This window comes from Molothrus ater, chromosome 3, assembly GCF_012460135.2.
Source record: "Molothrus ater isolate BHLD 08-10-18 breed brown headed cowbird chromosome 3, BPBGC_Mater_1.1, whole genome shotgun sequence".
Classification (NCBI taxonomy): Eukaryota; Metazoa; Chordata; class Aves; order Passeriformes; family Icteridae; genus Molothrus; species Molothrus ater.
Window position 1 is genome coordinate 17,016,425 of NC_050480.2, and position 27,153 is coordinate 17,043,577.

Below are 27,153 nucleotides of genomic sequence, written 5' to 3' on the forward strand. Positions count from 1 at the left end.
GCTGCTATCACTCAACTCCCCTTCCCCTTTCTCCCAAGAAGGAAAAGTTTTCTTTTTCTTTTTCTTTTTCTTTTTCTTTTTCTCTTCTCTCTTCCCCTTTTCTTCCAAAAAGGAAAAGGCCCTTTTCCAACCCTGGAGAAAGGGACAGGTGTTAATTTCATTTCATTATTCTTTCTGTGGAGGGCCAGCATGTGGGATGTACCTGCAGAGAGGGTGTGGCTTCCTTACTTCATTTCCATCAGGTGTGGGCTCAGAGGAAAGAAACTTAAGCGAGAGGAGCACCTGGACACATTTCCAGGAGCCCTCTGTGACCAGCCTGGGTTTGTCTTGGCAGCTCAAGACTCAGGGATGAGCCAAGGAGGCAGCACTCACTGCTGACTCTGGCACAATTCAGCATCCCCTCCTGGGAGAGGAGTCAGGGCTGCCCTGCAGCTCCTGCTATGACAGAGGGAGTGATGAGGGAGGGCAGGAGAAATGCAGGGAGCAGCTCGCGGTGCTCGGTAGTGAACACACTCGAGAAGGGAGTACAAAGAGGGGCTCCCCCTCCCCTGTCATTCCTGCTTCTTGTGGAATGATACCTGGCAAATGGCACTGCCCTGTGCCTGGATTACAGGGATAACAAACCAAGGTTTTACTCAAGGGGATGAGCACTCTGTGAGATGGCTGATCCTGCTCACTCAGGGGAAATCATGACCAGTTTATCAAGGTCTGAGACACCCACGGGTGCTGCCTGCTGCCCACAGCCCTGGAGCACCAGCAGCCTTTGCCTGCCTGCTTTTGACATGGAATGAAGAGCCAAATGGCATGGGTGTGCTTGGCAGGAACAGGCTGTGAGGAAGGGCTTGGGAGCACTGCCACACCTGGCACTGGCAGCACATTTCCCTCCGGTTTCACAGGGGCATGAAATTCCTGCCTGGTGTCCCCCAGCCTCCTGCACACAAATCCCACCTGAAAGCCAGGCTGTCAGCAGGGAGGAGCAGGGGAGAAAAAGGGATTTTCTGAGTGTTTTTGCAGGTGCCCTGGAGATGGCAAGCATGGAGGAAATCCATCTCACACACGCTCTCCCCACGGCAGGAAGGCGTGGTTCCTCTTTAATTGTGGGATGCAGGATTACTGTTCCACAGTGCTGAACAGGCTGAAAACCAAGCAGGGCCAGACCAAAATGTGCCAGAGCAGAACTGCTGGCACTTTCCCATCCAGGCCCTCCCCCTTGTGAAACAGCAGTATTTTTAGAGGATTGGTCATATCAGGGAGTTCAGTTCATGTCTGTTGGCTGGGATTGCTGAGTCCATCTGTGATTAGTGAGTGATGTAAGAGGGGTGGAGCTGGAAACCACCAGGATGAGTGGTGCAACACAAATGGGAGTCCCAGAGTGTGCCTTGGATGTGAGCATAGGCATTGCAGATCTGTCATTTGGGCCAAGCAGTTTTTGTGATCTGCTAGGCTGGTGTGTGGTTTAATGAGGATATAAGGACAGCTGGATTTAGGGCTGGGAAGTTGCTTTCATAGACGTGAGAGTTTCAGTCATTTTGAGGATCTTGTGAGTGTGTTCATAGGAATGTTGTTGCCTCTATATGATTACAAACATGGAAAGTAAGATTGTAAATGAATCAACTAAATGCATAAGCATTCAGGCTTATGCAATACCAATATTGCATAAGCTCAATATTAATGCAAATGCAATATAAATATTGCATTCAGCTTATGCAATACCAATAGCATAAGGTACATTAAATGGATCCTCAGACACAGGGAAATGCGTCATTTTTAATAAAAGAGGCATCTACGTATTTTGGGTCACAAATACCATATTTGAGAAGATGAATCTCTGGTGATCTCCCATCCTTCAGCATCTTTTTCCTCCAGAGCAAGAAGGTTTTGAGGATGGGAGGGGTAACAGAGCCAGTTCAGCCTTTAGTGTCAGTGAGGGCATTGTCACTTGTACTGCCAAACCCCAGAGCTGGGGACAGCCACTGCCAGGCTGAGCCAGAGCAGAGCTTCTCTGTGTGCAGCCCACTGCTGACCACAGTCCTGAGCAGGAGGAGTCCAGATGTGTCCAAGTGTGGGCTGTGTGTTATACTGCTCCTTGGGGAGTTACAGTCAACAGCTGCAAAGGGAGGTGCAGAAAAGGCTTAGTGCTCAGATCTGCACAACAGGGCCCCATCTGTTCTGCAGGAAGTGCATACTTGTAATAAATTAACATCTTATACCTTCTGACAAAAAAAAAAAAAAAAAAAAAAAACCATAAAAAAACCCCACCAACCCTGCTGAATTCAAGTGGAAAAAACTTTCTCCTTCCACTTATAAAATCCAGTAGCTAGAGCAGCTCCCAGTCCAGCAGGAATTTAAGTTCACACTGAAGAGTTTCAGGGTTGGGTTGAGCATGTTTTTTTCACGTAGAGTGTTTTTTTCAAGTAGATTTTGACATCTAGATCCAAACTTAATTGTCTTCTTCTGATGGACTGAGATTTGGGAAAAACTAGAGGCAGACCACTAGTAATTGCCTATGCTTTTAAAAACCCTGCCTTCCTCTGAGAATCACAAGTGGGGGGGGAAAAAAAACACACGGCTTCTTTTTCACATCTTCATCTGACTGCATTTCATGGAGCAGCAGAGATAAGGACCCCTTCAGGACCTTTGCTTTTTAAACAGGGGCTGAATGCTGGATTTCACACCTCACTATCAGAGAGTTTCTGCCTGTGCAGTGCCTTACCTATTTGGGAAGAGGCACATGGCATTCCTGCCTGGTGTGCCAGCACTCAGCCCTGGAGGTGTTGAGAGAAAGGCAGCTGGAGCTGGAGCTGTTTGGCTTCGACCCAGAGGGACATCACTTCTCCAGTGTGTTCCAGGCAGATATGGACATCTTGATGTGCCAGCAGCCCTCCCCATGCCACCAGCTGGCTGGGACATTTCACTTGGCACCTGCCAAGGCTGCTTGGTCAGATCCAACATGGCCACGCCACTCCTGCCTCACAGCCACTTCAGTCCCATTGGGTCTCCTGCCTGGTGAGGTGTTTTGGTGCATAAGCCCAAGCAGCTGCTGCTTGCAGAGGTGTGTCTTGTCATTTTTTCAGCAAGAGGAAGCTGAGAGGCAGCATATACAGCAGTTTGTTAGATCAGCAAAGCCCCCGAGGCTCGGAGGAGACCCCACCGGCGTGTCAGGGTGGTTTTGTTGAGCAGCATCCCACTGGACCTGGCAGCACCATTGCTCCAAGGCAGCTCTGGGGAAGCACTCCACCAACGTTTGGAGACACCCACTCAATGGCGTGGATGGAAACACAGCCTGAGGTGGGCATGGCATGGGGAGAGATGGCAGGTCAGCACCGTGGGGACATTGGGGATGAGTGACAGAGACAGGAACACTCATGTCAAGCCCCTTTCTGAGTCAGTTCAGGCTGAGAGCCTTCACAGGCTGTAGTAGATCAGCACATGGTCAGACTGTTTTTGGAAGCTAAAAATAGCAGCAGAGTGGAGTCAGTCCTTGGTTAATCTGGGCTTGTTAAGGCCAGACATCCCAATCCAGTTCAATACTTTTGTTAAAAGGCTGCATTTGCAGCGCTGCCGGACTGGCCCGTTGCCCACTAGGGTGACACTGGCCACTGGGCACTGGGCCAGCTTGACTGGGTGACTTCAGCATCCTCCTCTAAAGGCTGCAACAAAATATTGGCCTGGCTCATTCTCCTGAGACCTCACAGAGTCCGTCACAAGCAGAGCTGGGATTTCTCTGCTGGAGCCCCAGGCTCACGAACATCCACTTCTGTCCCCTGAACTCTGCTGGCAGGCCAGAGCTTTCTAATGTCTAATAAGAGCACTATGCCAAAATGCATTTTTGAATGTGGCTAAAAAGTCCAGGCCATCATGGACATCCCAAGGAGAGGGGAGAGAGGGAGGCAAGGCAGGAAAACAAGTGTGCATTGGTGATCCACTGTGTTTGGCTTCATGACAGCCTGAATGTTGTTCCCTGGACATTCTGGACTGTCCAGTGATGGAGGAGGCTGCTGAGAGCAAATGCTGCTGAGAGCAAATCCATTGGCTCTGGAAGCACTGGGATGAGTCCTGTGCCTCTTGTCCTAGAAGAAATTATCACTGCAAGGGAGAGGGAACCAGAGGAGAGTGAATGGGCAGAGCAGCATGTCCTGGTGTCTTCAGGCTGGCTTGGCTTGCCTGGGAGAAGCCTGGGCCATCCAAGTGGCAATTTATGTCATTTCTGATGCCAGGACAGTAGGTCACTGACTTAAAACTGGGAGAAAGATTACTTTGCCCACAGACAACTGATTAAAGCCATATTTTCCACACATTTGAGTAGTGATTAGTGATGAAATGCAAATTTCATGTAAATTGGTGCAAATGGCTGGTGTGCACAGCCAGCTCCAAAGTCAGGCATTTTTCTTTCCTCTGAGGCATTTGGACACTTTAATGTTCACGTGGAGGAGCTGGACAAACCTACTTGTGATCCAAGCACGTAGCTGAAGCAAACAGTGTGGAGAGTGTAGGAAATCAACTGGCACCTGAATACACTCACCAAATTTGGGTGGCACCTAGTTTGGGTCCATCAGTACATGGATCTTGTGCAAAGATCTTTATTAAACAAGCAGCTTATTAAATAGCTCAAACAGGCCTTGCACATCCCTCACTTCCCAGCCTTCTTTCTCTTGTTTGCCAGGGCCTCCCTGCAGTTCTGTCAAAAGCAAAAAAAGTCCCAACCCCTTGCCACAAAGAATAATCACAAATATATATACACAAAAATATGTGCATATTTTTAACTTGATTCCTGTTTTCCTTTGGCTTGCAGATCCAGAGCATTGCTTCAGCCTGAAATGCAGTGAGGCCAAGTTTCCTCACTTCCAGGCAGCTTTGTGGGGACAGCAGGGCCAAGAAATAAATAAATAATGGCTCACAGAGTGAAATATTATATTTAGGAAGGCTGATGGGTCCTCCTGAAACCCGGTTGTGAAAACTTTAAAAGTGTCTGTTTCCTGTAGCTATCAACATGCTGGAAAAGGGGAAGCCTTACAGGCTTGTCAAATTTTTCCCAATGGCTGTAGCTTTCCCAGCTGGTCCTGATTTGCCTGGATATTGCTCATTTTTCTAGAGCTCGTAACAACCCTGGAATGGAAATCCTGGCTCCCCTGGCACCCAGTGTATCTCCATGGTGTGCTGGTGGGTGAAAGCTGCCAGCCCAAAAATTATTTGTCCTGATTAGCTCTTGGCTTTCCCTGCAGTTTGAGAAAACGGCTTTCCCTTCCAGTTTGAGGCTGGAATCATGAATAATAGAGTGGATAGAGGAGACCTAATAAAGGACAAAATTCCTGGTGTGTGTAAGTCCCATCAGGTCAGCAAACAGGTTTGTGCTGCTTGTGGCACTGCCCTTCTCCACACACCGTGTTCACAGGGTTTGAGTGTGCTGGGAAACCACCCCCTTACCTGTGCCTGGCTGCTGGTCATGAATTGCAGGAGGGAAACAGGGCTGCTCCGGACTTAAAAAGACAAAAGCAGCCCGACCCAGCAAGGAAGCTGCAAGTGCTGGGGCTGAGTGCCTCCAGGCTGTGCCTCTGTGTGTGTGTGTGCCTATTAAATATACATGGCCCTGCTATTTGTGGGACACAGACAGGGTGGGTGCCAGGGGAGTCACTGGGATGATGTGGGAGTGGCTCTGCCCCATGGCAAACCCAGAGGAATCGGTGCCTGTACCCAGATCTTCTACAAATCAGATGTAAATCTCACCATCTTCAGCTTTCAAACCAGCCTCCCTCTGATGTTTTTCATGGCACAGCTGTTTCAGGTGGGAAACAATGGCATTTTCTGCCCCTCTGAAAAAGCTGTGGTGTCCCCCTTGCCCGAGTATGTGGTGCAGGGTTCTCTGCTCTTCAGGTGGAAATCATTTCTGTTTCCTGCTTTCCTGGCAGGGCCCACTGCTCGCAGATCCTTGTCCACTTGGAATATACCTTGGGCATTTTTATCTGGGTTTCTGGGAGCTGGGAAACATGTTTTTCTGCCTGTTTCTAGGATTTTGACATGCAGCTGTTTATTTGAGACATAGAAATGGAAATCTCATCTTCACGAGTCACTCTGGAATTTTCCTCCAAAGATCAGTGAAAGCAATCATTAATATGGGGCATCATTTATAGCTCTGTGCAGAATAATCCTCCAGGCTCTCTGGCAGCTATGAATTGGAAAACAATAAAGACCATTGCTACAGGGTTCTTAAAAAAAACAAAAACCAAAAACAAATAAACAAAACAAAACAAGACCAGAAAAAGCCACAAAAAACCCCACCCCAAATATGTTCTTTGATATATTGTCTAGCTCTCAGAAAAGGAGGCAGCAAATTGAAAATCTCTCTCAGAAAATGCGTGCAGCACCATTCCAAATTCTTATGGTTTTGGGGTTTGTTTTTTTTCCATGCCATGACGTCTTCCCTGAGGAGAGCCAATAAAATTAGAGACTTTTTCTAACGTGCTCTGTGCAGGTGCCTCTGGGGAAACAGCAGCCATGGGCAAATGTTCACTCCCAGGGAGAGCTCAAGGCTGCTGCAGCTGCCCCTGGCCCCAAGGCTCAGCTGAACACGAGCCCTGTGCCTTCAGAGCTGGGGCTCACCCCGGCTTTCCTGGTGCTGCCACACTCAGAGCCCTTCTGGAGCTTCGTCCCCTGCTTGCTGCTGAGATTTTCCCCATTCATTTTGAAACGCAGTAAAAACCTGCTGCAGATTGAAGCAGGGGGAAATTTGACTGGGTTGTGTGGGCTCACAGCCCCTCTCTTCAGCTTTGGTTGGGGTCCCCACTCATTTTGCTGCACAAAGGCTGAGTCTTTGGGTGCACTTGCAGCTTCTGGCCCATCACACTCCAGCACATGGCCAGGAACCCTGACTCACTATGCTTGAGCCCTGCTGAGGTTAGGGTTTAATTTAACCTAAATAGCTTTAAAATGTGAACACTGGTGAGGAAATAAAACTTAACTGTGTGTGGCTACTAGAGGATCCCTACCTGACTGTAGTAAATAAGTAAATATGCTCATGGTCAGTTTGACATCTTGATATTCAATGGGAGGCTAGGTATCATGATGAGATGAAGTGAATTGATGTGATGAAGGACAGCAGGGGGGCTGCATTGCAGAGCATTTGGAAGGGCACCTCAGCCTGTCTTTGAATGCAGTCTCCAGCTGAGATTTCATTCTCTTCTTTGAAAGCATTAATAGCCCCACAACAGCACTTGTCCATGCTTGAAGGAAAAGCAAATGAGTTTCAGAGAGGAAAAGGGGCAAGATACAAAAGACAGCTTGTGTTTCCTGGCTGGTTGGTTTGGTCAATTTGGTTTCCTCTTACTCCACTTTACTATGGTTTCCTTGAATCCTGACAGTGTCTTCAGAGCACTTCTTAAAAGCTACTTTTACTTTTACAATACTGCAGTTGCCATCCCTAGGGAGGCTTTCTGGAGCCAAAGGCAGCTCATGCTGGCTTTGCTTTTATCTCTCTCTCTCCCCCTCCCCAGCTTTGCACTGGGAGGACTTTTTGGGAAACCATTTTCCCCTTGGCCTCCCTCCTGCCTTCCTTGCACCCAACAACTCCTAAACCATCCCAGTGGTTCCCCACCAGGCCCACACTAGGGAGAAACTCCTGAACACAATACTGAGGTGAGTTTCCACTTCTTCATGCTTTAAATGCTTCTAAGTCTCCTGGTATTAAATTGCCCTCCCCAGGAGCAGCAGGGTTTTTTTGCTAGCATCACTGCACCTGCAGCCAGAGCACACAGCACAGGGAGCAGGCTCTACTGACCCAGCCAAGGACTTGGGACACAGATAGACTAGCTTTGCCAGCAGCCCTGGCTCACTAGGTCAAACTCAGGATCAGGACAGAAAAGGACAGAAAAGGAGAATCAGCCCCTGCAGATCCCAGTCTGAGTATGAGGGGGCAAGTGTCCGTGTCCCAGCAAGCTTCATTTCCCTCCACAAGCTGGTAAAAACACTGCAGAGAGCCTGTCATCCTCCCAGCAAAGATGCAGGGTCTGTGGTGCAGAGTCCATGTGCCTGGAGACACTGGCAGCTCAGAGGCCAGCACTGAAGGAGGAGGAGGAGGAGGAGGGGAGGCATGGCTGTGGAATTTCTCAGGCCCTGTGGTTGCCCCTGCCATGGGTACCCAGGCCAGCCAGCTTTCCTGCTGCTGCCAGAGCTCCCAGCTCCCCAGCAGCTCCAAGGCACAGGAAAAGCCCTGCTGAGGGCACAGCCTGTGCAAAAACAGGTTTGGCACTGGGAAAGAATGGAGCATTTCCAGAGCAGATTAAATCTTCCAAGACTTTGAGCTGCCAGTTTGAAGAAGCCTACGCATTTTGCAAGTTTTTAGAGTCTTAGGACTTGGTCTAATTTAAGCAAATTGGCACATCCTGAGCACTAGAGAGAGATCCTTCTGCTAAGTTTCATCCTCTGCAGCAAAGCATAAGGAAGAGAGAATTACTCAATATAGTGATTGGGAAAAAAATGTTTGCATGGGCAGTGCAGCATTTCTTTTTTTTCCCAAAGCTGAGACGGTGGTGCTTTTCATTACTCTCTCAGCAGTGGCCACTCTGCATGGAAAGTTTCATTCTGAATGGCTAAAGTCTGGCAAAGCACCAAGCAGCTGAGACAGACTCTAAAATAGTGGAAAGTCGTGGGCAGGCTCAACAACAGGCACTGCCTTTAACTCACAGCCTTTGACTGCATCAGGCATCTGGATGAGCATGTGTAAGATATGAGGATCTGCTGGAGAAACAGCATCTGGGAACTTTTCCCTCTCCTTGTCTTAACTAAGGGTTGCAGAAGGATGGAAAGCAGCTTACAGGCTCTGGGGTTTGTGTGGGAATTGCCACTTCCATGTAACATCTGCAGTTCCCAGCACAAGAGAAATGTGCTGCTGGACCTGAGGCAGCCCCTGTGCAGCCCTGGCATGAGGTGGGGCTGGAGAGAGCCCTACCTTCTTGTACAGTGTGGTGATGCTTGTCTTCTGATCTTTAATGGTGGGTCTTAATGATCTTAAATGTCTTCTCCAACCTAAATGATTCTCTGATCCTGTGGCTGTTACAGGAGCAAATCCGGCACATGTGTCTCCATGGGGCTCTGCAGCAGGATTTTTTCATCCCATATTCCATGTATCTACCAGCCCTCTGATCTTACAGACAGACGCTGGAGCTGCTGAGCTGGCCACAAAGTGTGGAATTTTTAGCCCCACACAGAGCTGGATTTAGTTTGCTCCCACAGGGAGATCTCCTCTGAGAACCTGAACACCCAGGTCCAGGCTGAGGCCACTGAGTGCTGTGTCCTGCTGCCACAATTGCCATAAATGGGGCTGGCACATGGCTGAAACCTCTGTGGGCAGGGGCTTTTCTGAATTGCCATTTTTAAAAGCTCTTGGCCACTTTCAAGCAGGTACCTGCAAACCAAAATGTGGAAATTTTCCCCTGGGAAAAGGGGAAGAGCTGCTGGCCAAGGCTGAGCCCATCACAGGCACCCTGCCCGGCAAAGTCATCACAAAGCATTCAAGTGGCTCTTCCACTCTCACGTTTCTCTTGGCCACTTGGTTCCTCTTATTTTAGCTTTGAACAATCTCCTTGGTAACTGGAGACAGAAGCAGAATTTTTTCATTCTCCTCACTGGATTGGTCTCCTGCCTATCTCGGCATTGGGAGGGATCCTTGGCAAACCTGTGTTTGCATTTTTGTTCCCACCACAGGCTTTAACCCCATGGATCACTGGGGACTTCAGGATATCTGGTGTCTCTTTCAAAGGGTTTTTGTGCCCAGAGTTTCAGCTGAGAGGGGTGTATTCACAACTGAATTTATTTGGCAGTGAACAGGTGGTGTGTCAGTCACAGTGTGAATGATGGTGACTCCTGAAGTTGCCTACATGCTCCTGACCTCCAGAGTGTCCAGCAGCAGGGAAGCTTCACTGGAATGGCCCTTGTCAGGATGCTGCAGCCACCAGAGTGGCAAAACCCTTCAGCAGGGGCAGGGACTGGCTCCTGCTGTGGCAGCACCCTCCAGCCATGTCCCACAGCCCTGCACACTCCTGCCTGAGGACATTGGGATCCTTTGGTCTTTTTGGAGCAGTCTCTGTGGGGTAAAGGCATGAATCCCTGGCAATTCCTAAAGACCCGGAGGTGTTTGAAAAGGCAGGGGAAAAATCCTCTCTCTACTGACATACTTTTTTCATCTCAGCTCTGGAGATGGAAGTCCTTGAAAAGGAAGAGGGGGGAAAACCAACAAACCAAACAACTACTAAGCTGTCTGCAGATTTGCTGGGCTGGAGACAAAGAACCCCACTGCTGGTACTCAACCCTACCACATGCTTTTCCTTGGCCAGAGCCATCCCCAAAGGATGAAATTAGCAGTGTGAATACGTGAGGCCAGCACCATTAGTGCAGACTTGAGATTTTGGGGTCATCTGTTGACTTAATGGTCCAAACAGTGTCCCTGCTTAAGGCAGCATTGTCCCAGAAGCAGCCCCTCTCTGGGGGAGGCTGATGCTTTATGGGACATTGTCTGAGCTTGCTGGCCTTATCCCTGGATAGAAAGGACAAGAATGCAGGACCTGCATCACCTCCCTCATAGGGCTTTCCTTGTGGCATAGTGACAGCACGGCAAGGCACTGGGGTGTAGCTCTCAGCTTGGATCAAGGTCTTCAGAAATCCCTGCACAGCATCCCAGCATCATGATTCAAGCCTATATAATGGCAGCATTTCATGTGCTGGTACCCAGACACTTCACTTGGTCTTTTATACCATCAGGTAACCTCTGATACTGTCCCAGCACAGGGAACTTGCCAAAGGGAGCCTGGACCAGGGGTGAACTCTGCATTCAGTCACTTAAAATGCTAAATTGTGAACCTTCCACTTGAGCCTCCCTAGAACCCTGGCAGAGGATAACTTACAACTTCTTCTAATAAAAGTTCAGTGTGAGTCTACTTTCCAAGTCTTGAAATCCTTCACTGGGCAGGGGATGATGAATGTAGTGATGGCCAAGTGTTTATTCCTGCCACATCATCAGGAGGCTTTGATCCTGCTGCTGGGTCACCATGCCAAGGATTTCAGAGGAGTGTCTGGAAAAGCAGGGCCTGATCTTTGGGGCCAGCCATCAAATAAGAGGAGTCAGACTCATGCCTGGCTGAGCATGGAGCTGAAATGAGGTGGATGCTGCTCTTGAAAGCAGACCTGCACATTCTGTATTGATGTTTGCCGTTTGAATTTTTGTGGCATGCCCTCTGCTGTCACTGAGAATTCCTCGTCTTCTCCTTCTTTTCCCATGTACAACTGCTTTTTCAGCAGCAGAGCTGGCTGTCAGCAGCCCTGGCAGAGTGGCAGGGCACAACCATGACTCCTTGTCAAGTGTCTTCCCAAATAAGAAGGGAAATTGTCCCTTGCCCTGAAACCCAGGCAAGCAGGAATGGAAATGTGCTTTCCCTGGGAGGGAAACACTGCCAGGATTGATACAAAGTCTTGCTGTAATGGCGGTGCTGGAGCAGTTCATGCACAGCACATGTTATTTTGGGTTCCTTGAATCCTGATTCCTGATGCTGAAGCCATGCTGTTAGACATTGACCTATTATTTCTGGTGGTCCCCACTGTCTTGTTTAGTCAGGTTTAACTCGGCAAAGTTTGCTAAATGATTTACAGAACTGCAAAAATGCCCTTTTTTGCTGGCAGTTGCTCATTGAAATTCATTTTGTGGAGGCCAAAAGCCATATAAATAAGAGTGATGTCTTCTGTTTGAGGAGCGTTGTCATGGCAACTATCCAGGTGCACACAGGGAAGAGCAAGTCATATTTATTTGAAAGGTGAGAGCAATTATTGTCATGAGGGGGAACCTGGCTGCAAAGAAAAGCTGGATGTGTATTTGGGTGCAAGAAGCAATTGTGTGCCAAGTTTCTGTCTCCTAATTTACCTGCCTGCACTACCCACAGACCTGACTGCCCAGCCAGGTCAGTCAAGAGAAAATCCCAGAAAGGCAGACTAGGGGAAATGCCAGATTTTGGCTCTTAACCCTGTAGGCTTAGCAGTGGGATTTGCAGGCTTTTATTCTGAGCAAGGATGCTGGGCTGGGCTGGGCTGAGCCCTGGGCAGTCAATCCTTTGCTTGCAGCACAGGCTGGATTTTTCAGGACTAATGCAGTTTTCAGCTGGCATGGGCAGGGCTGTGCACAGCCAGGGGAGAAGTTATTTCTACTCTGTCAGCTTTCCTGGGTACCTTAAGTAATTGCTGCTGGGGGTGTTTTTGATCAAATTCACATCAAATGTGTTTTCCCTCCTAGTCATCAGTGCTATTGCACTCTTTGGGCAAGCTGTCCTTGGACCTGCAGACACTGATCTAGATGGGTCTCTTCTGTTTGATTCCTCAGGGATCCTGCCTCTAGCAGGCACTCTGGGAGCTTTAAGAGCTGTGGATCATAATCACTAGACATGCATGGCAATGAGATTGGGAAAAAGCAGGAAAACAGCTTTTTCCTGGTGTCACCACATCCAGAGCCATGGAAGAGGAGGCCACAGCTGGAGCTGTGGAAACATTTAAGCATGACCAAGGCTCAGGCACTGGTTTGGGGCAGATCAAGAGAGTCCCATTCACCCAGCTGGTCCCTTGCAAGATGTGACAGTGGCAGATGGATGAAGAAGTGCATTAGTCAGAGCACAGAATTCACAGTCACATCAGAGCAAACATTGAGGATTTGCCAGAAAAACATTTCTGATCTGACAAATCCTTCTCAATATGGTCTTCCTAGGAGGAGAGTCAAGCAGCATTCAGTCTGGCATGTGAAATCATCTTACCTGGCAATCGTTGCTTCTAAGAAGTATTTTCTGAGACACTGAGCATCAGCTGTGCCTGTCATCTCCCAGCTATTCGAGCAGCAACAGCCCTCAGTCTTCCTGTCTCTGCAGACCACCTCTCATGCCTTGTGTTTCTGCAAGGCCAGAGAAGAGCAGGCTGGGTCTTTTTCCAGGGTTTTCCTGGTGGTGATGCTCTGGAGCAGGACAGTGTTATGTATTTGAGCCTTATGTTGTCATTTAAACTCAGCACATCCCCAGGCCAGGGGAGCAGTTGGTTTATGCAGACATGGAAATGACAACACAGCCCTGCGGCCTGATGGATTCAGGAGACTTTGGGGAAGGAGGTGGAGGGCATACAAGAAAATGAGAGTAGCCAGATGAATTTTGGCTCCAGAGGTGGGGGGAAGGTACAGAGGGACCATTTCCACTTCCCCCTCCCCTTGTTTGCTGTGTCCAGGCTGGTTTGCTCATTCATTTTGGGAGGCATTGGAGTGTGAAGCCCCATGCAGACCTGGGCTGCTGGACCAGCAAACCAAGCTGCCACATCAGATCAGCTCACATCCATACTTCCCAAAACATGCGTCATGCTTCGTTTCAGGCAGGTTTTCCTTTTCCCTCCCTGTCATGTTTGCACTGTGCTGCAGGCAGAATTTTCATTAAGTACAGACATTTCGTGTCAGCAAGGCTTGGTTTGGCAAAGGATCCTGCATGGGTGACTCATGGGACATCTTACACAGATGGGAACCCATCAGCAGGAACAGAAACCCTGACAGCCCCTCTCCTCTGCCAAGGACCACTGTTGAGCAGCTGAAAGCACAAGGTGTGGCACGAGGTCTTTCAATTAATCTGGCCCATTTCTGCCCCTCTTCTGTCCCTCAGGAAGGTTTGTCCCTGTGCTGGCTGAGCAGGTGTCACGTTGTCCTCACCTGTGTCCCCACACACACACACACACACGCCCTGTGGCTGGCACAAACACCTCCACTGTGGACCTGGGTGCCTCTCTGTACATGAGGCTGCCACCTCCTCACCATAAGGTGCAATTTTGTTGTCAACTGGTGAAAGAAAAGCCCCATCCCCTCCTTTTCTTCCCAGCAACAAGCAACTTCCTTCCTCGAGTATCTGTCAGGAATTTGAGCAGGAAAGCTGCTCTTGGTGCTTGGTTCCAACCATGCCCGGGGGTCTGATCCAGGCTCCTCACTGTGACTGGGGGCCATTTATGTGGCCCTGCCCTCTGGCTCAGTGGCTCAGGTGGTGCCCAGCTGTGATGGTGATGATGATGATGATGATGATGATGATGATGATGATGATGATGATGATTTGGGAGTTTTCTTGCCCTGAAGCCCCTCTGCACAGGCACTGCCCAGTAACCTGTACGAGGCTGGGAGCTTCCCAAGCCCATCTCCCATGGCAAGCTCTAACTTCAGCTAATTATTGAGTGGCTGACAGGCAGATGTATGAGAAATCAATGTGGCAGGGTTCTGTGGGAGTCTGGGAGCCCGTGCTAGGACAGGCAGCACCGATGGATGTGGCTTTGCAATGTCACCTCCAGAACATCTGTCCCTCATGGCTATTCCTCAGTTAATTGATGGCCCTCTGGGTGGGAAGTGCTGGTCTGCTGGGACATCAGGGCTGGCAGCACCAGGCTTCGGCAGCACAACCCACTCCTGGCTGCCCAGCCTGGATGCTGTAGCTGTGAATCTGCAGCTGAACATCCTCCAAGCTACTCCTGTGGCTCTCCTGGGCAATCAGTGGAAGCTGGATGGGTGACAAGCTGCAGAAGTGCATCATTCCCTCTGTTGATTCAGGAACAAGTGTCTGTGCAGACAGCAGCAGCGTGCCACATTCTCATGGGCAGGTTTGTTACTGACTGCTCTGACAGCTCGTTGTGTGTGTGTTGTTTTCCTGGCCCACTGAAGACACCACTACTGACTGTGTGCAGAACTTCTGTGCCATTCCAGCTCTGGCATGACTTGTGGTTCTGAAAGAAAGCTGAGGAAGTGAGAGCTGGACTTGGGACATCTCTGCTCCTGGAGATCTGGCCCTGCCAAGCAGTGCCCTGCATGATGTCCCCTGTCCTCCAGCATGTCCTGCCTGAATCTTTCCAGAGCTGGCTGCTGATGCTCTCCAGCCTCCCGTGCTCCTTGCAATGCTGGTTGCTTGTCTGAGCCAGGAGAGGGGTTTCTGGCATTTCATTGAGCTAAGCAGTGCAGTGTAGATTGGGGAATGGCAGGATTTTTGCAAATACACTCAGGATTTCCACAGGTGTGTCATGACTGCAGATGTTTGGGTTCAAAAGGAATGCAAAGGTCCATGGAGATCCTCACCAATCATTTCTGATGCCATTTGATCCCTTGAGGGAAAAGGCCAGTGCAGACAGGAGAGCTGGGAGTCCCAGATCCTTATATCTTTGCCCTGTGCTGTGCTCATCTTCTCTCCTGTGGTCAAAAAAATACTCACAGAGAAATATTTTGCTGTTGATCTCTGTCCTGCTCCTGGCACCCTGTGCCAGACTGTTCTAGCTCTTTACACCTGTACCTGTCCCTGCACCACTCATGGGATTGCTCTCAGGGTGCCTTCCCCAGCTGGCATTTTGCTCTAAGCTTTGCTTCTCTTCTTGTCCTGCTTTTGCCATTGTACATTGTTTTAGCAGCTCTTCCCTAGAGCATCACCAGCCAAGAGGACTTTTCTATGGGCTGTGGTAACTAAGGGTTATGTGTGGGAATGCTGTGATAAAAGACCTCTTCAGTTTGAATGAAATAGTGTGGTTTGAAATGAAAAGTAAGTCCTGATGGAGAGCATTGGACTTGGAGCAAGGGCAGAGCTTTGTATGACACCTCCACAAAGTCACCACCCCTCTCCTGTTGCTGCTGGGTGTCTGCAAGAGGAGAAGAGCTGGAGCTGAAATTCAGCAAGACCTGTTTACTCTTTGATTTCCAGTATATGGAAATGGGATGAAATTCATTCCCTCAGCAATTGCTTGGGCTGCAGACTCAGGGAAGTTTCTGGCATAGAAATGCCGGCAGTCAGATGGGTCATGGTCTTCATGGCAGAGCAGCTCCTTAGCTCAGGTGAGATGGACTCAGCACCAGTGCAAGGAAAACCCAGCAACATCAGCCCTGGTTTGCTGCTAACTTGCCCCATGATGTCACTGGAGGAAGGAACAGGGAGGTATGTCAAGACTGGTGATTTATGTCAACACAGGACCTCTATCCCTGTGATTCTTCAGAAATTGTTCTTTCCCACCTGCAGTGTGACTGAGGGTTAAAAGAGGGAAAACTAATCCAGCTGTTTAAAGGGCTGTGGTGTTGTGCATTCATAGGATCTTGAGTGTTTGGCTTAAATATCCTGAAATCCTGCAGACATTAGGTTGTGGCAAAAACACCACTGTCAGCCCCAAATCAAAGCTGATTCTTGGCCTCTGTCTAGAAGAGGCAGCTTGGAAGCACCTTCTGTATTGACCCCAGATTCCCACGAGGTGAAGAAAATGTGTAATGGTTTAGAGGCTGCTTTTATCCCTTGTTTTTCTCCCTCTATCTTGTGGCTTTGGGACTCCTGGATCCTGGCCCTGCAGTGACACAGCATGAGGGGTTTCAGGGTGCTAATAAGTGTCCCCGTGGTTTTCTGTTATGCACTATCACAGCTTTTTCTGGAAGAGCCCCTGAGGCACAGGAGACAGAGATCTAAAATACAAATTTCAGCAGGTACTTGTGCTGTGGGGACTCTGGTCTCCCCATCCTGCTGTGTCCAGCTGGGAAAGTGCAGAGACAGAAGCTGCAGGCAGTGCTGTGGCTGCTCTGGGAGCCTCAGTCAGCCATCCTGGCTCTGCCCCACCTCATTCCCACCACATCCTGGGAGAGGAGTGAGAAGCAGGGACCACGTGGAAGGGTCCAGCAGGAGCAGGGGGACACCAGTGTCTGTCCTAGATTGCTGTAGCCAGCAGTCCTTACTGTAATGCAGGATAAAAGGTGCAGTTGCCTGGCCCTCCTCCTCTGCACTGCCCAAGCCCTGCCATGCGCTCTGTAGCAGGCAGAAGGCTGGGATGGAGATCAGGCACGCTCTAACAATAGCCTGTGTTCTTTTCACATCCTTGCTGTTTCTCAAACACCATTAGGAGGTAATCCTTTCCTCCAGGATTGCAGTCTCATCCTAGGGACAAATTTGCCTCAGCAATTTTTGCTGATGGGAAATTCACCCAGAGAGCAGACTTGCCATTTGTTCTGCCTACCCATTTTCCCAGCAGCCTTGTGCAGCAGAAACAGCAGCAGCACACAAGTCTGCCCAGCACAGGGCACTTGTTCAGACCCTGGAATGATCACTTGGAAAACTGCATAACACCACCACCTCCTGGCAGTGGCACTTAAAGCCCCATTATTCTGCTTTATTCTGTGAAGCCTTATTGCTGTTGTACCTAAGCATCAGATTTTTTTTTTTTTTTTAATTGGCACACAGATTTCTTTTTGTGAGGGAGAATTATTTGGTGGGGCTTTGAGGAGTGCCACACATGGCAAGCCAGAGTACACCCATAGAAAGTTTATGTCTTGATGTCTCTGCTGTCCTCGGAATTTAAAAAGGCACCTCTCTTAATTAACTTTCCTGAGGGGATTTTTCCTGCATGAGGCCAGGATGCAGTGTACATTTTAATGGGAGCTGTCAGAAAAATTATTGATTTGGTTAGTAATGTTTCTGAAATTGTGCCATTCTGGTAATTCTATCAGGTTCTCTTTGAAAGCTTAACTGAGAGCATTTTTATATCCTTCATTAGTTTTTTAATACATGATAATTTCCCCTAACTCATCAATGCAAAGCGAGATCAGCTGCCTGCCATGTAACCATTTTTCCTGTGTACAAACCTATTGCAGCAATAATTACAAAGTGAACAAATTATTACAGATATTCATTATAAAATACAATTACACTGAGCCGTGCTGCATTGTTACACTTTTCACAGCCATCACTTGCTCTTGAGTAAATGGTTTCATTAAAAGCATGAAGGGCAAACTTAATACACTTCTGACTCACAGCAAACAGCACAAGAAATCATCCTGGCTGTTCCTCTGAGTGCTTGAGGTGTTTACCCTGAATGAGTAGAAAATGTTGACTCTGCTGCCAAATACTTGTCAGCTTAGCAGAGGGGCTCTGGGTGGCCAGTGCAGATGTGCAGGGAGAGGAGAAAGCCAGAAATCATGGCAGTGTGGCCTCAATTTCACTCCCCTAGAGCGTGGCTTTCTTCCATGTTTATGGGTTTTCAGTGCTGGGACCTGCCAGGAACAGCAGAACCTCCTTCATCATATCTTGGAGCAGCCTTGGGGCTGCTTCAGCTTGTGCTGGGTGCCCGTGGAAAGTGCAGAGGAGCCAGGGGTGGGATGGGAAACATTTCTTTGAAGGACAGGGCATTCAGGCTTGGGCAGGGAGGGAACAGTGGGAAAGCTGGTTTAGGTAAAAGCATTCACAGGAGGGCAGTGCTGTCAGGTGAGTGTGGGGGGAAAGCAAACCCAGCCAGAAGCAAACACAGGACTACAATCACTGCCTTGGCTTTTTGTTTGGTGCTGTTCCTTGTCTGGATCAAGATGAGAGCCAGGAGGAGGTCCTGTCCCCACAGCAGTGCCAGGACAGTGAGCAGAGCCTCCAGGGAGGAGCAGAGGCTGCTGGATTTCTGTCTGTGTTGTCTTTGCAATGGCTTTGCTGTAGGAGGGACCACAGTAGCACAGGTCCACCACCCCATGTTTATACCCCAGGTTTGGCCACCTTCTGGTGAGCAGCTTTCAGCCAGCTGTTTCTGTGAGTCCCTGAAAAGAGCTGAAACACCTCTGTGCTAATTTTCTTCCTCTGAAAGAGCAATTTTTACTTCATTGGGTGGCTCAAGGAGCAAATCTCTCTCCTGGTGGCCCCAGCCTCCTGTGAGGCTTTCAGCTTCTGTGGTGTGTGCTTGTAGCTCTGCTCTGAGAGGTGACTCTGCCTTCAGACATGTCCTGATGATGTTCCAGGGGCAAATTCAGTAACCCCTGGGTCATGTGAGAGGGCATTGATGCTCAGCTCTCTAATGGGAGAGGACTAAACCTTGAAGGCTTGGGAAAGGGTGTGCTGCTTGTAAAGTAAAATTTAAGAAGCAAAATCCCACCTGTCGGTGAAGCTTTCCATGTGCCTGCCCTAACCAGAAAGGCCATTTTTCCTTTGCACTCCCTTCACAGTAAAAGTCCTAACTCCAACATCCCTTTCAAGCTTGTAAATCAGAGCCTCCAAAGCCCAAACTAAGCAGCTGATCATGATGTTGTTCGTGAATCTGCTGAGCCTGGGGAGACAGAGCCTCTCCCAAGCCCAAGCTTGAGCATCATGCTTCCAGGGGCTTGGTCTGTGCTGGTCCCAGTGCTTGTGCTCATGCAATGTGTGCAAGGTGCCAAGGGGCTGTTCTGTACCACAGGTTTTTGGAAAGGGACTTGTCTTGCCAAGACACCTCTGGGGAAGATTGGCCCAGCCTGGCCATGCCAGGGAGGATGGCACCTGCAGGCGCCTGGTGTTCTGTGGTCCATGCCCATACTGAGGCAAGCTTGGCCCATTGGCTCCTGCCCTTTGCTTTTGACTGTGCTGTCCCTCCAGCCTGTGCCACCAAAACCACTGTTTTCTGTCCACAGCCCCCTTTTCCTGCTCTTTCCACCTTCCTTCTCTACCTTCTTCTCCTTCTCCTGTTCTGCTCCCTGTTTTTCCTCCTCCCTTTTCCCTCCTTACTCTTGAATCTCTATTTCTTCTTCTCTGTTCCAGCAAAACGATATCAATCAAGGTGATAGATGATGAGGAGTATGAGAAAAACAAGACCTTCTACCTAGAGATCGGGGAGCCCCGGCTGGTGGAGATGAGTGAGAAGAAAGGTGGGGGATGTGCTCCAGGGCTGAGCCCAGCCTGTGTGTCCCTGTCTGGCTCACTCGTGTCTGGCACCTGCAACACCGAGCTCACATCCCCAGTGCCTATGGAAAAGGGCAGGAGCAAGGCCACTCCCTGTCCCCCCTGAGCACAGCCCTGTCCCCAGGCCAGCAAGGCATGACCTGGGCCAGGTGGTGAGGATGCTCCTGCCCTTCCCCATATGCCCCAAAGCGGGGATGTGCAGCCCCTTCCCCCCAGCCAACCATCTCTGTCACTACAGCACCCGGGCGGACGTGACCTGCATGTGTGTGCGATGCCAATCATGTGTTTGCCTTTGTCTTGTGTTCCCACAGGAAATTCATTACCCTTAGAGTACTTGACCGTGAGGAGTATGAGAAAGAGTGCAGTTTCTTCCTTGTGCTTGGGGACCCGGTGTGGCTACGACGAGGAGTGAAAGGTGTGAGAGTAAAACCAGACCAGCTCTCGAGGCGCTGCCGCTTTCTCTGTGTCTCCCTACTCTCACACTCCTTTCTCCTCGCACTTTGGCTCCTGGCCGTTTTGCCCTCCCTCCTCTGAAGCTTGGCCGCTGCACCTTTTTGCTCTGATTTCTTCCCTCTTTCGTTTGGAGAGGACTCCATCCCAGCCCAGGGAGCGAGGAGTGCTCCTGGCACCACCCCAGAGCAGGAGTCACCAGCCCCCAGAGACATTTTGGGAGTGCTGCCCTGCTGTGCCTTCATTTAATCCAAGAGAACATCCAGCCTCGACAAGTGAAAAGGGCAGCGCTGCATCATTTTTATCAGAAGATAAAACAGCTTTCACTTGAGATAAAATGCATGGCCAGAGCAGTAATTTTAGCCTTTTTATACTGGCACTAGGATCTGAAAATAGATGAAAATCACAGCCCAAGTAGGTAATATCATGAGATGCAATCAGTTTAGGTAAATCAGGTTATGCTCAAATGAAGTTTCATGGCTCTGCATTGGATAATAGCTTCTCACAGGAATAATAAAAACAATTTCCTCTTTCATCACATTTCTAAACCAAATGCCAAACTTCCCAAAAAGACAGAGTTCACCTATTTTCCCATGCTTTTTTTTTTCTACTAGAAAATTAAATGAGGATTAATGGCAACAGCTGGTTCTGCACACTACTGGTGGCTGAGCAAGAAGCAGTTTTAGAGTTACTTAAGAGATGGACCATTATTAAAGCCTCTGCAGAAGATTTGGTCTGTGTGCCTTGGAGCTGCTTTCTAGTTTCTGGGACATCAGCTCTCCTTCCAGCAGGCATTAAGCTGTAATATTTCTTTGATCAGAACAGAGAGGGCCCTCAGTGGTCCCCACACTGAGTGGGACCATGCCACGTTCCTCTTCCGCTCAGGTGCTAAGTCAGCTGCATCATCCCCTCCATCAGCTTTCCTGATGGTTTACGTGACTATCTAACAAAAGCTGGGCTAAAAAATCAGCCACTGGCATGACTCAGGCACTGCAGGTGGGGTCTGTGTCATTAAATGGCGCTGGTGGCATCTGTGGAGCATGGACTGTACAGCCAGGATAAAGTTACACATGGACAACTTAACTCAGCATCTCTGTCCTTGCCCACAGGGGCCAGTGTGGGCTCAGCCTTGCAAGTCCAGCAGGCGCAAACATGCTTTCCAGATCCAAGGCTTAAAAGTTGTGGTCCCAGCTCTGAAGATCCCAGATGAAATTTTTATCTAAAAATAAAAAGAAAAGGAAAAAGAATTCTTTTGGTCACAAAGATAACTGGGAAAACCTGAGAGAAGCTCAGGCTTGTGAGCTCACTAAGTGGAAGGCAAGACAAAACTTTAAAGGACTATTTAAAGCAGCTATTTGCTGCTTTGGCCATGCAATTTTAAATTTCTTTTTTCTTTTAAACTTGTTTCTTTGTACTTGATTTGGTACAAGAAGCAGCAAGGCAGGAGGAGCAGTGTGCTCAGAGAGACGAGGGCATCTCTAAAATGTCACCCCTGGGCTGTGGTGGGGCCAAAGAGCCACCAGGGCACCAAGGGAGAGGCTTTTTCTTTCATTTTGGAGATCTAAAATGTTGACCAAGAAGACCCTTGAGCCAAGCCTTGCCACAGACTTTTCTTCTCTCATTGTCTGTGCCAAAAGTGCAGCTGCCACCGGAGCCATTGCTCCCCATCAGGCAGCTGGAGGAGTCAAAGCCAGTAGCTGCTGCATATGGGACATCTTGTGTCCCACCCCGGGGCAGAACTGCCTCTGAGACCAATGGAAGATCTTGCACATACAATTCAAAGGGGAAAAATGAATTTTTGGGAGTATGTCTTCTAATCCCATATCCACCCCATGTTTGCAGTGGTTTTTATTTTAAATTCACAATCCCATGAAACATTTCTGTTCAGTGTCTTTCTCTTAACACTAATGGTATCCTGCAGCTTTACAGATCTGAAATCTCTGCCCTGGGATCTGGTGTCTTTCTGTGGATATCCCTTTTGATTTCATTATTCATTTACTTTTCTTCTTCTGTGTTTGTCTCTGTCTCCTTCACAGCCCTGTTGTTGAATGAGCTTGGTAAGCGCATTCATTTTTCCTTTCCATTTTTCTGGTTTGCATATCTTTGGAAGACAGTCGATTTTGCTTGATGTTTTTCTTTGCTCACAGCATTCTCTTTTAGGGTGGTCAGCACTGTTTAAGCAAGCTCAAGTACCTAATGCCCCATCTTTCCTTAGAGTAGAGCCCCAAAGTCACCAATATTAAGAGGTGGTGCAAGGAGCATTTTTGGAGGGGGTGGTGCTGTTACAGCCAGAGTAAATCTGCCAGCACCCCGAGATACAAACCTGTGCCACACAAATGAACCCATCACCTCTAAAGTGGTGTGGCAATACAGGATTTCCTGGTGACTGAGAGATGCTTGTGGCTGGACAGGAAAGTTGGCCAATCCTTTTTGAAGAGACAGTACAAACCTTACCTCCTGTCTTGGGGAGACTTAGAGCCTAAGCAACCTTTGAATTTCCTTGCTGGCCACCTCCAGGGTAGGGCAGCTGGGGAGTGGGCATCCTCATTCCCCATGCACCCACAGATTTCACCCCTTCCACAGCATATATCAGACACCAAGGGGTGGCAGCTTGCACATGTGGGTTGAAAAGCCTGTGTCCAGGTTTCCCCACACTATCCCTGAGGTGTGTGCTGGGGAGCAGACCCCATGTCCATAGTGGGGCAGGGAAGGACCACCATGTCTGTGTTGACGTGCAAATGCGAATCCTCATTAATTCTCTCTCTCTCTCTCTCCCTTTTTCTCATTTTTTGTTTCATCTAGGTGGCTTCACCATCACAGGTATGGATTTCTACTCTTCCCCTGTCCCCCTGTTCCTTTCTCTTAATGGCCATATGCTCACCCTGCTCTTTCCTCTTGGTTTCCTCTTTGCTTTTGTTCTGTCCTGGAGGGAAACTCTGCCATGGTAAGCAGGCGCGGCCTGCCCAGCCCGGCTGGTCCCGCTAACTCCGTGTGCTCCCACAGAGTGCTCTGCCTGCCTCACACACCTAACCTCCCCTTGGGGACGGTCACTTGTCACCCCCCAAGCCACAAACAACTCCTCTCCGTGTCTTGGAGCAGGGTGGCCTTCTCCATTTGGTCCAGTTGTCCCCTCCCTGCGCACAGGGCTCTTTCCTCGCGTCCCAGGCCCGAGCGCTGCGGGAGGGGCAGGACCCATGGCTCCTCTGGCATGAGCCAGCCAAGCTTCCCTCCTTCAGCTGAACAGCACGGGACAAGGAGGTCCTGGGTCCCCTACATTGCCCCTCAGGAGCCCTGGAAACATAGTTCAGATTTAGGAGGCTCTGGCTCCAAGGTGGGTCTCTTTGGCCTGCAGGAGGAGAAGGGCTTTCCCTCAGCTCCATGCCACCTGAGCAGACAAGGGGCATCCAGCAAGGGAGCAGCACTAACCCCGTGTGACATAAGAGTGGAGTTTACTAACTGCACAGAGACAGCTTGTAGAGGGTGTGCAGTCCCCCCTGCTGATCTCCTGCTGATCACTTTAATAGGCAAACCTGTCTTCAGGAAGGTCCAGGCTAGAGATCATCCTCTTCCTTGCACCGTGGTCTCCATCCAAGGTACCTGTGGTGTGGCACCATGTCAGTCTCACATGGACTGACTGGGGTGTTTGCCTACTGACAGATTAACTCCAGTCTTCTGTAGCCCTAATGTTCTCCTGCCCATCCCTCAGGTGGACTGGAAGGGAGTTCAGTGGGGTCTGCATAAAGGACAGTGACAAAGGGTGCGCTGCCTACAGTCCCCATGCCCCAGAGGTCACACAGATGACAGTGGAGATGCAGACCTGCTTCACTGATCTTGTACTCCCTCTGCTGCCTCCTCTTTTAGGGTTTGGAGCCAGGCATTGGCCTGTGGATGGTTTCTTACATCTGTGCTCTTCCCTCCAGCCCCACCATCACAGCAGGCATTGGCTGCCAGCCCCCTCTCCAAGGCAAAGCCCTGCTCAGAAGGAGGCAGAGCCAAGATTCCATCTCTGTCTCAGCCCAGGGGCTGCTGACAGAGCTCTCTTGCTGTAACAGGCTGGTGGAATTGCCCTGACTGTACCTCAGTGCTGACCTGGAGTGCTGGGGAATGGAGCAGCCTTAGTGCTGATCTTTCCCCTTCCCAGCAGCCCAGTGGCAGAGGCAGCAATTAATAACCAAGTAATTACCAAGCAATAAGCTATTCCTCAGCCCCAGGATGAGCAGGACTCCTCCTGAGGTTGGATGAGTTGCAGACCTCTTGGTAGCATTCCATAGAACTATCCTGTCTGTTGCTCCATGAACTCCTTCTCTGCTGTTCTGTCGCTTCTGTCGCTCATGCTCCCATCTGGAGGACTCCTGACCTCCCCCTCTGACAAGAGGCCAGATCCAGAGTGCCCAGCTGCGGCCTGCTTCACCCACGGGCTCTTTGCTTTGCAGAGGAGAATGAGGAAAAGCAGCCCCTGACCAGCAAGGAGGAGGAAGAGCGTCGAATCGCAGAGATGGGGCGCCCAGTCCTGGGGGAGCACACCAAACTCGAGATCATCATTGAGGAATCCTATGAGTTCAAGGTACTGTTCACATCCTGAATCCCTCTTCTTCTTCCCCCCTCCTCCTTTTGGGTTTGTGCAGTGCTGGGAGGCACATGGTGATGGTATTGGAGCAAAGCAAGGCAGTGCATGGAATCACATAGGAAACAGGAACTGAGGTCCCAAATGCTGCAGGTTGCTTTAAAACATGACCCTGTTCTCACAGTGAGTTCTACACACTGCTCCTACTTACAGGCAGCCTTGAGTGAGCCCCAAGCCTGGCACTCCCAGTGCAAAGGGCTGATAACCCCAAATGCAAGTAATGGTTGTGTGGCTCAGCTGCCGTGAATGCATGTGCCAGGCCAAGAGCTGAAAACCGGCCATTTCATTATCTTCTCCATTTTTCTGTAGTATAAAAATATAACAGGCAACCCTTACTATGGCTCTGAGATGGTTTAAACTCCCATCCATGAGCAGGTTTCCTAAGGTCTTTTTTAGCAGCAGCGAAAGGAATTGCAAGTACTTACATTTGGGTCTCTTGAGCTTAAAATCTAATGAGCTTGCTCCATAAACACATACCCATAAACAGTGGCATTGGTGGGCTTTAGCCCTGTATCTCCAGCCCCTAATTCTCTGCTCTGCATCTCTCTCCACAGAACACGGTGGACAAGCTCATTAAGAAGACGAACTTGGCCCTGGTGGTTGGCACAAACAGCTGGAGGGAGCAGTTTATTGAGGCCATTACTGTCAGCGCGGGTGAGTTTGGGCTGCAGCTCCAGGTGAATTACGATCACCCTCGCCTCGCCTCGGCAGCATCACTAACACAGGCTGTAGTGGAGCAGCAGGAGGCAAAGCAGGTGGCAGAGTTATTTACAGCTTCTGCATAAATAAGGCAGCTGATTAAAGCCTTTTGTGAGGGCACCTTGTCTCATGTGTAGGAAACCTTCTGCATGAAGCGTGTCTGTAGCACCAGGCAGAGCAACACCTTGGCTGGTAGCAGACGGCAGAGGGGGAAAAGTCAGTTCAGTGGGAGAGATCTGGGAGGAGAACACAGTGTGGAAATTCAGAGTGGCATAAATAAGGCTGGTGTGAAGCAACAATGCTCCCCTTCCCTGGTTCTCCCTGTACCTCTGTGGTGAGGACAACGCAGTAGTGAGGGTGCAAATCCTGAAGGCAGTCACTCTCTCTGAGCCAAAACTCTCCCTTGACACACCCTGCTTTCTGGAACTCCTGCTGCCCCAGCCAGCTGTGGCTGGAGGATTATGGCTCAGCAGCCCAATAGCTGCAGCAGCACATCATATCTGTGGCTGATCCAGATTCTGTGTGATCTTATCTTCCCTCCCTTGGAGAATTGCCTTTCCCTCAAATGCCTTGTTGTGCCATTCTCGCAGGTGCCACTGCCATGTTTACCAGTACAGGATATTATTCCCATATATGTGGAAGAAGGAAGAAAAGGTCTCCTCCAGATGCTGTTTTAACAGCTGGAAACACTGTTACTTACTGTCTGGATGTTACAATCCCAGAGCCCAGCCTGGGCTGTGTGTGCACACATTAGGGCAAAATCAACCAGTTTAAATTAAATCCCTGGGGAAGGCAATTACCTCTCATCTGGCTAATTGTGCGCTGAAGTGCATGGGGGAGTGCTCAGCTTCCTACCTCTAACTCTGCTATACAACGTAACCTCTGCCCAGCACCATATAATTAAAAATGATGGCAGTACCATTTGCCCTCTGCCTCTGGAAAACAAGGGCAGGACACTGTGCAGCAGCTTTCTCCTCAGATTGTGATCCCTCCTCTTGTAGCACAGTTCTTCTCAGAGCCTCCAGGCAAGAGCCTCCCATTATTTTGGATTCAGCATGAACTTATCATGCAAGACAATCCTTGCTGCAGGTTTTGTAGCTAATATGGCTAAACTAATCTATGCCAGAACCAATTATGTAATTGCATCCCATGTTAAAGCAAAGATAGTCCCTGACGGTTGGATCCCATTTCTGTGACACACGTAAAGACTGCAGTTATGTGGATGCCCTGTTGCCCTCATATCTGGAATATACAGCCATGATCAGAGCTAACAGATGATTAACAAGCATTTAATAAATGGGATGTATTTTGGTGGACATGAGCTGTCCCTTGCAGTTGTGGATCTCAGTGGTAGTTTGTCTCTGAGCTCTGGAGGTACCCTGGCTTTAGCTCCTCAAGCTTTGTGCCAGATAAGTTAAAATGCCTTAAGCACTGGAGATTGGGTTTGAGTTTTTCCCCCACAGCTCACTCTGGATACCAGGTAAAAGTCACCCATCACCACTTCAAAATGTAACATCCCAGCTGAGAAAAGAAACTTTAAACCCCCATTTCCCACCCAATGATCAACTCAGGGCAGTGTTTACTGGGGGATGGAGCAGCAGAAGGTGAGGTCTGTGGAAGGGCCGTGCACAGACAAGGCTGTGCCACACTGTGCTGTGCCATTCTGGGCTGTCCAGAGCCTGTCACTCAGCTCCTTTAGTCTGC

At 49.5% G+C, this 27,153-nt stretch overlaps 1 protein-coding gene across 3 annotated transcripts in view; it reads left to right on the forward strand.

Annotated features, from left to right (window-relative positions):
• Window positions 1-27,153, forward strand: part of SLC8A1 (solute carrier family 8 member A1) — a 115,198-nt gene that overhangs the window by 72,016 nt on the left and 16,029 nt on the right. The window contains exons 3-9 of one of the 3 annotated variants that reach the window (XM_054514442.1): window positions 19,536-19,642; window positions 22,163-22,183; window positions 22,929-22,946; window positions 23,056-23,070; window positions 23,651-23,719; window positions 24,560-24,690; window positions 25,305-25,404. In XM_054514442.1, coding sequence (XP_054370417.1) covers window positions 19,536-19,642; window positions 22,163-22,183; window positions 22,929-22,946; window positions 23,056-23,070; window positions 23,651-23,719; window positions 24,560-24,690; window positions 25,305-25,404 — 461 coding nt within the window. Of the gene's footprint in view, window positions 1-19,535; window positions 19,643-19,987; window positions 20,092-22,162; window positions 22,184-22,928; window positions 22,947-23,055; window positions 23,071-23,650; window positions 23,720-24,559; window positions 24,691-25,304; window positions 25,405-27,153 lie in introns of all 3 variants that reach the window. The other 2 variants (XM_036381234.2, XM_036381233.2) reach the window with 2 other exon arrangements.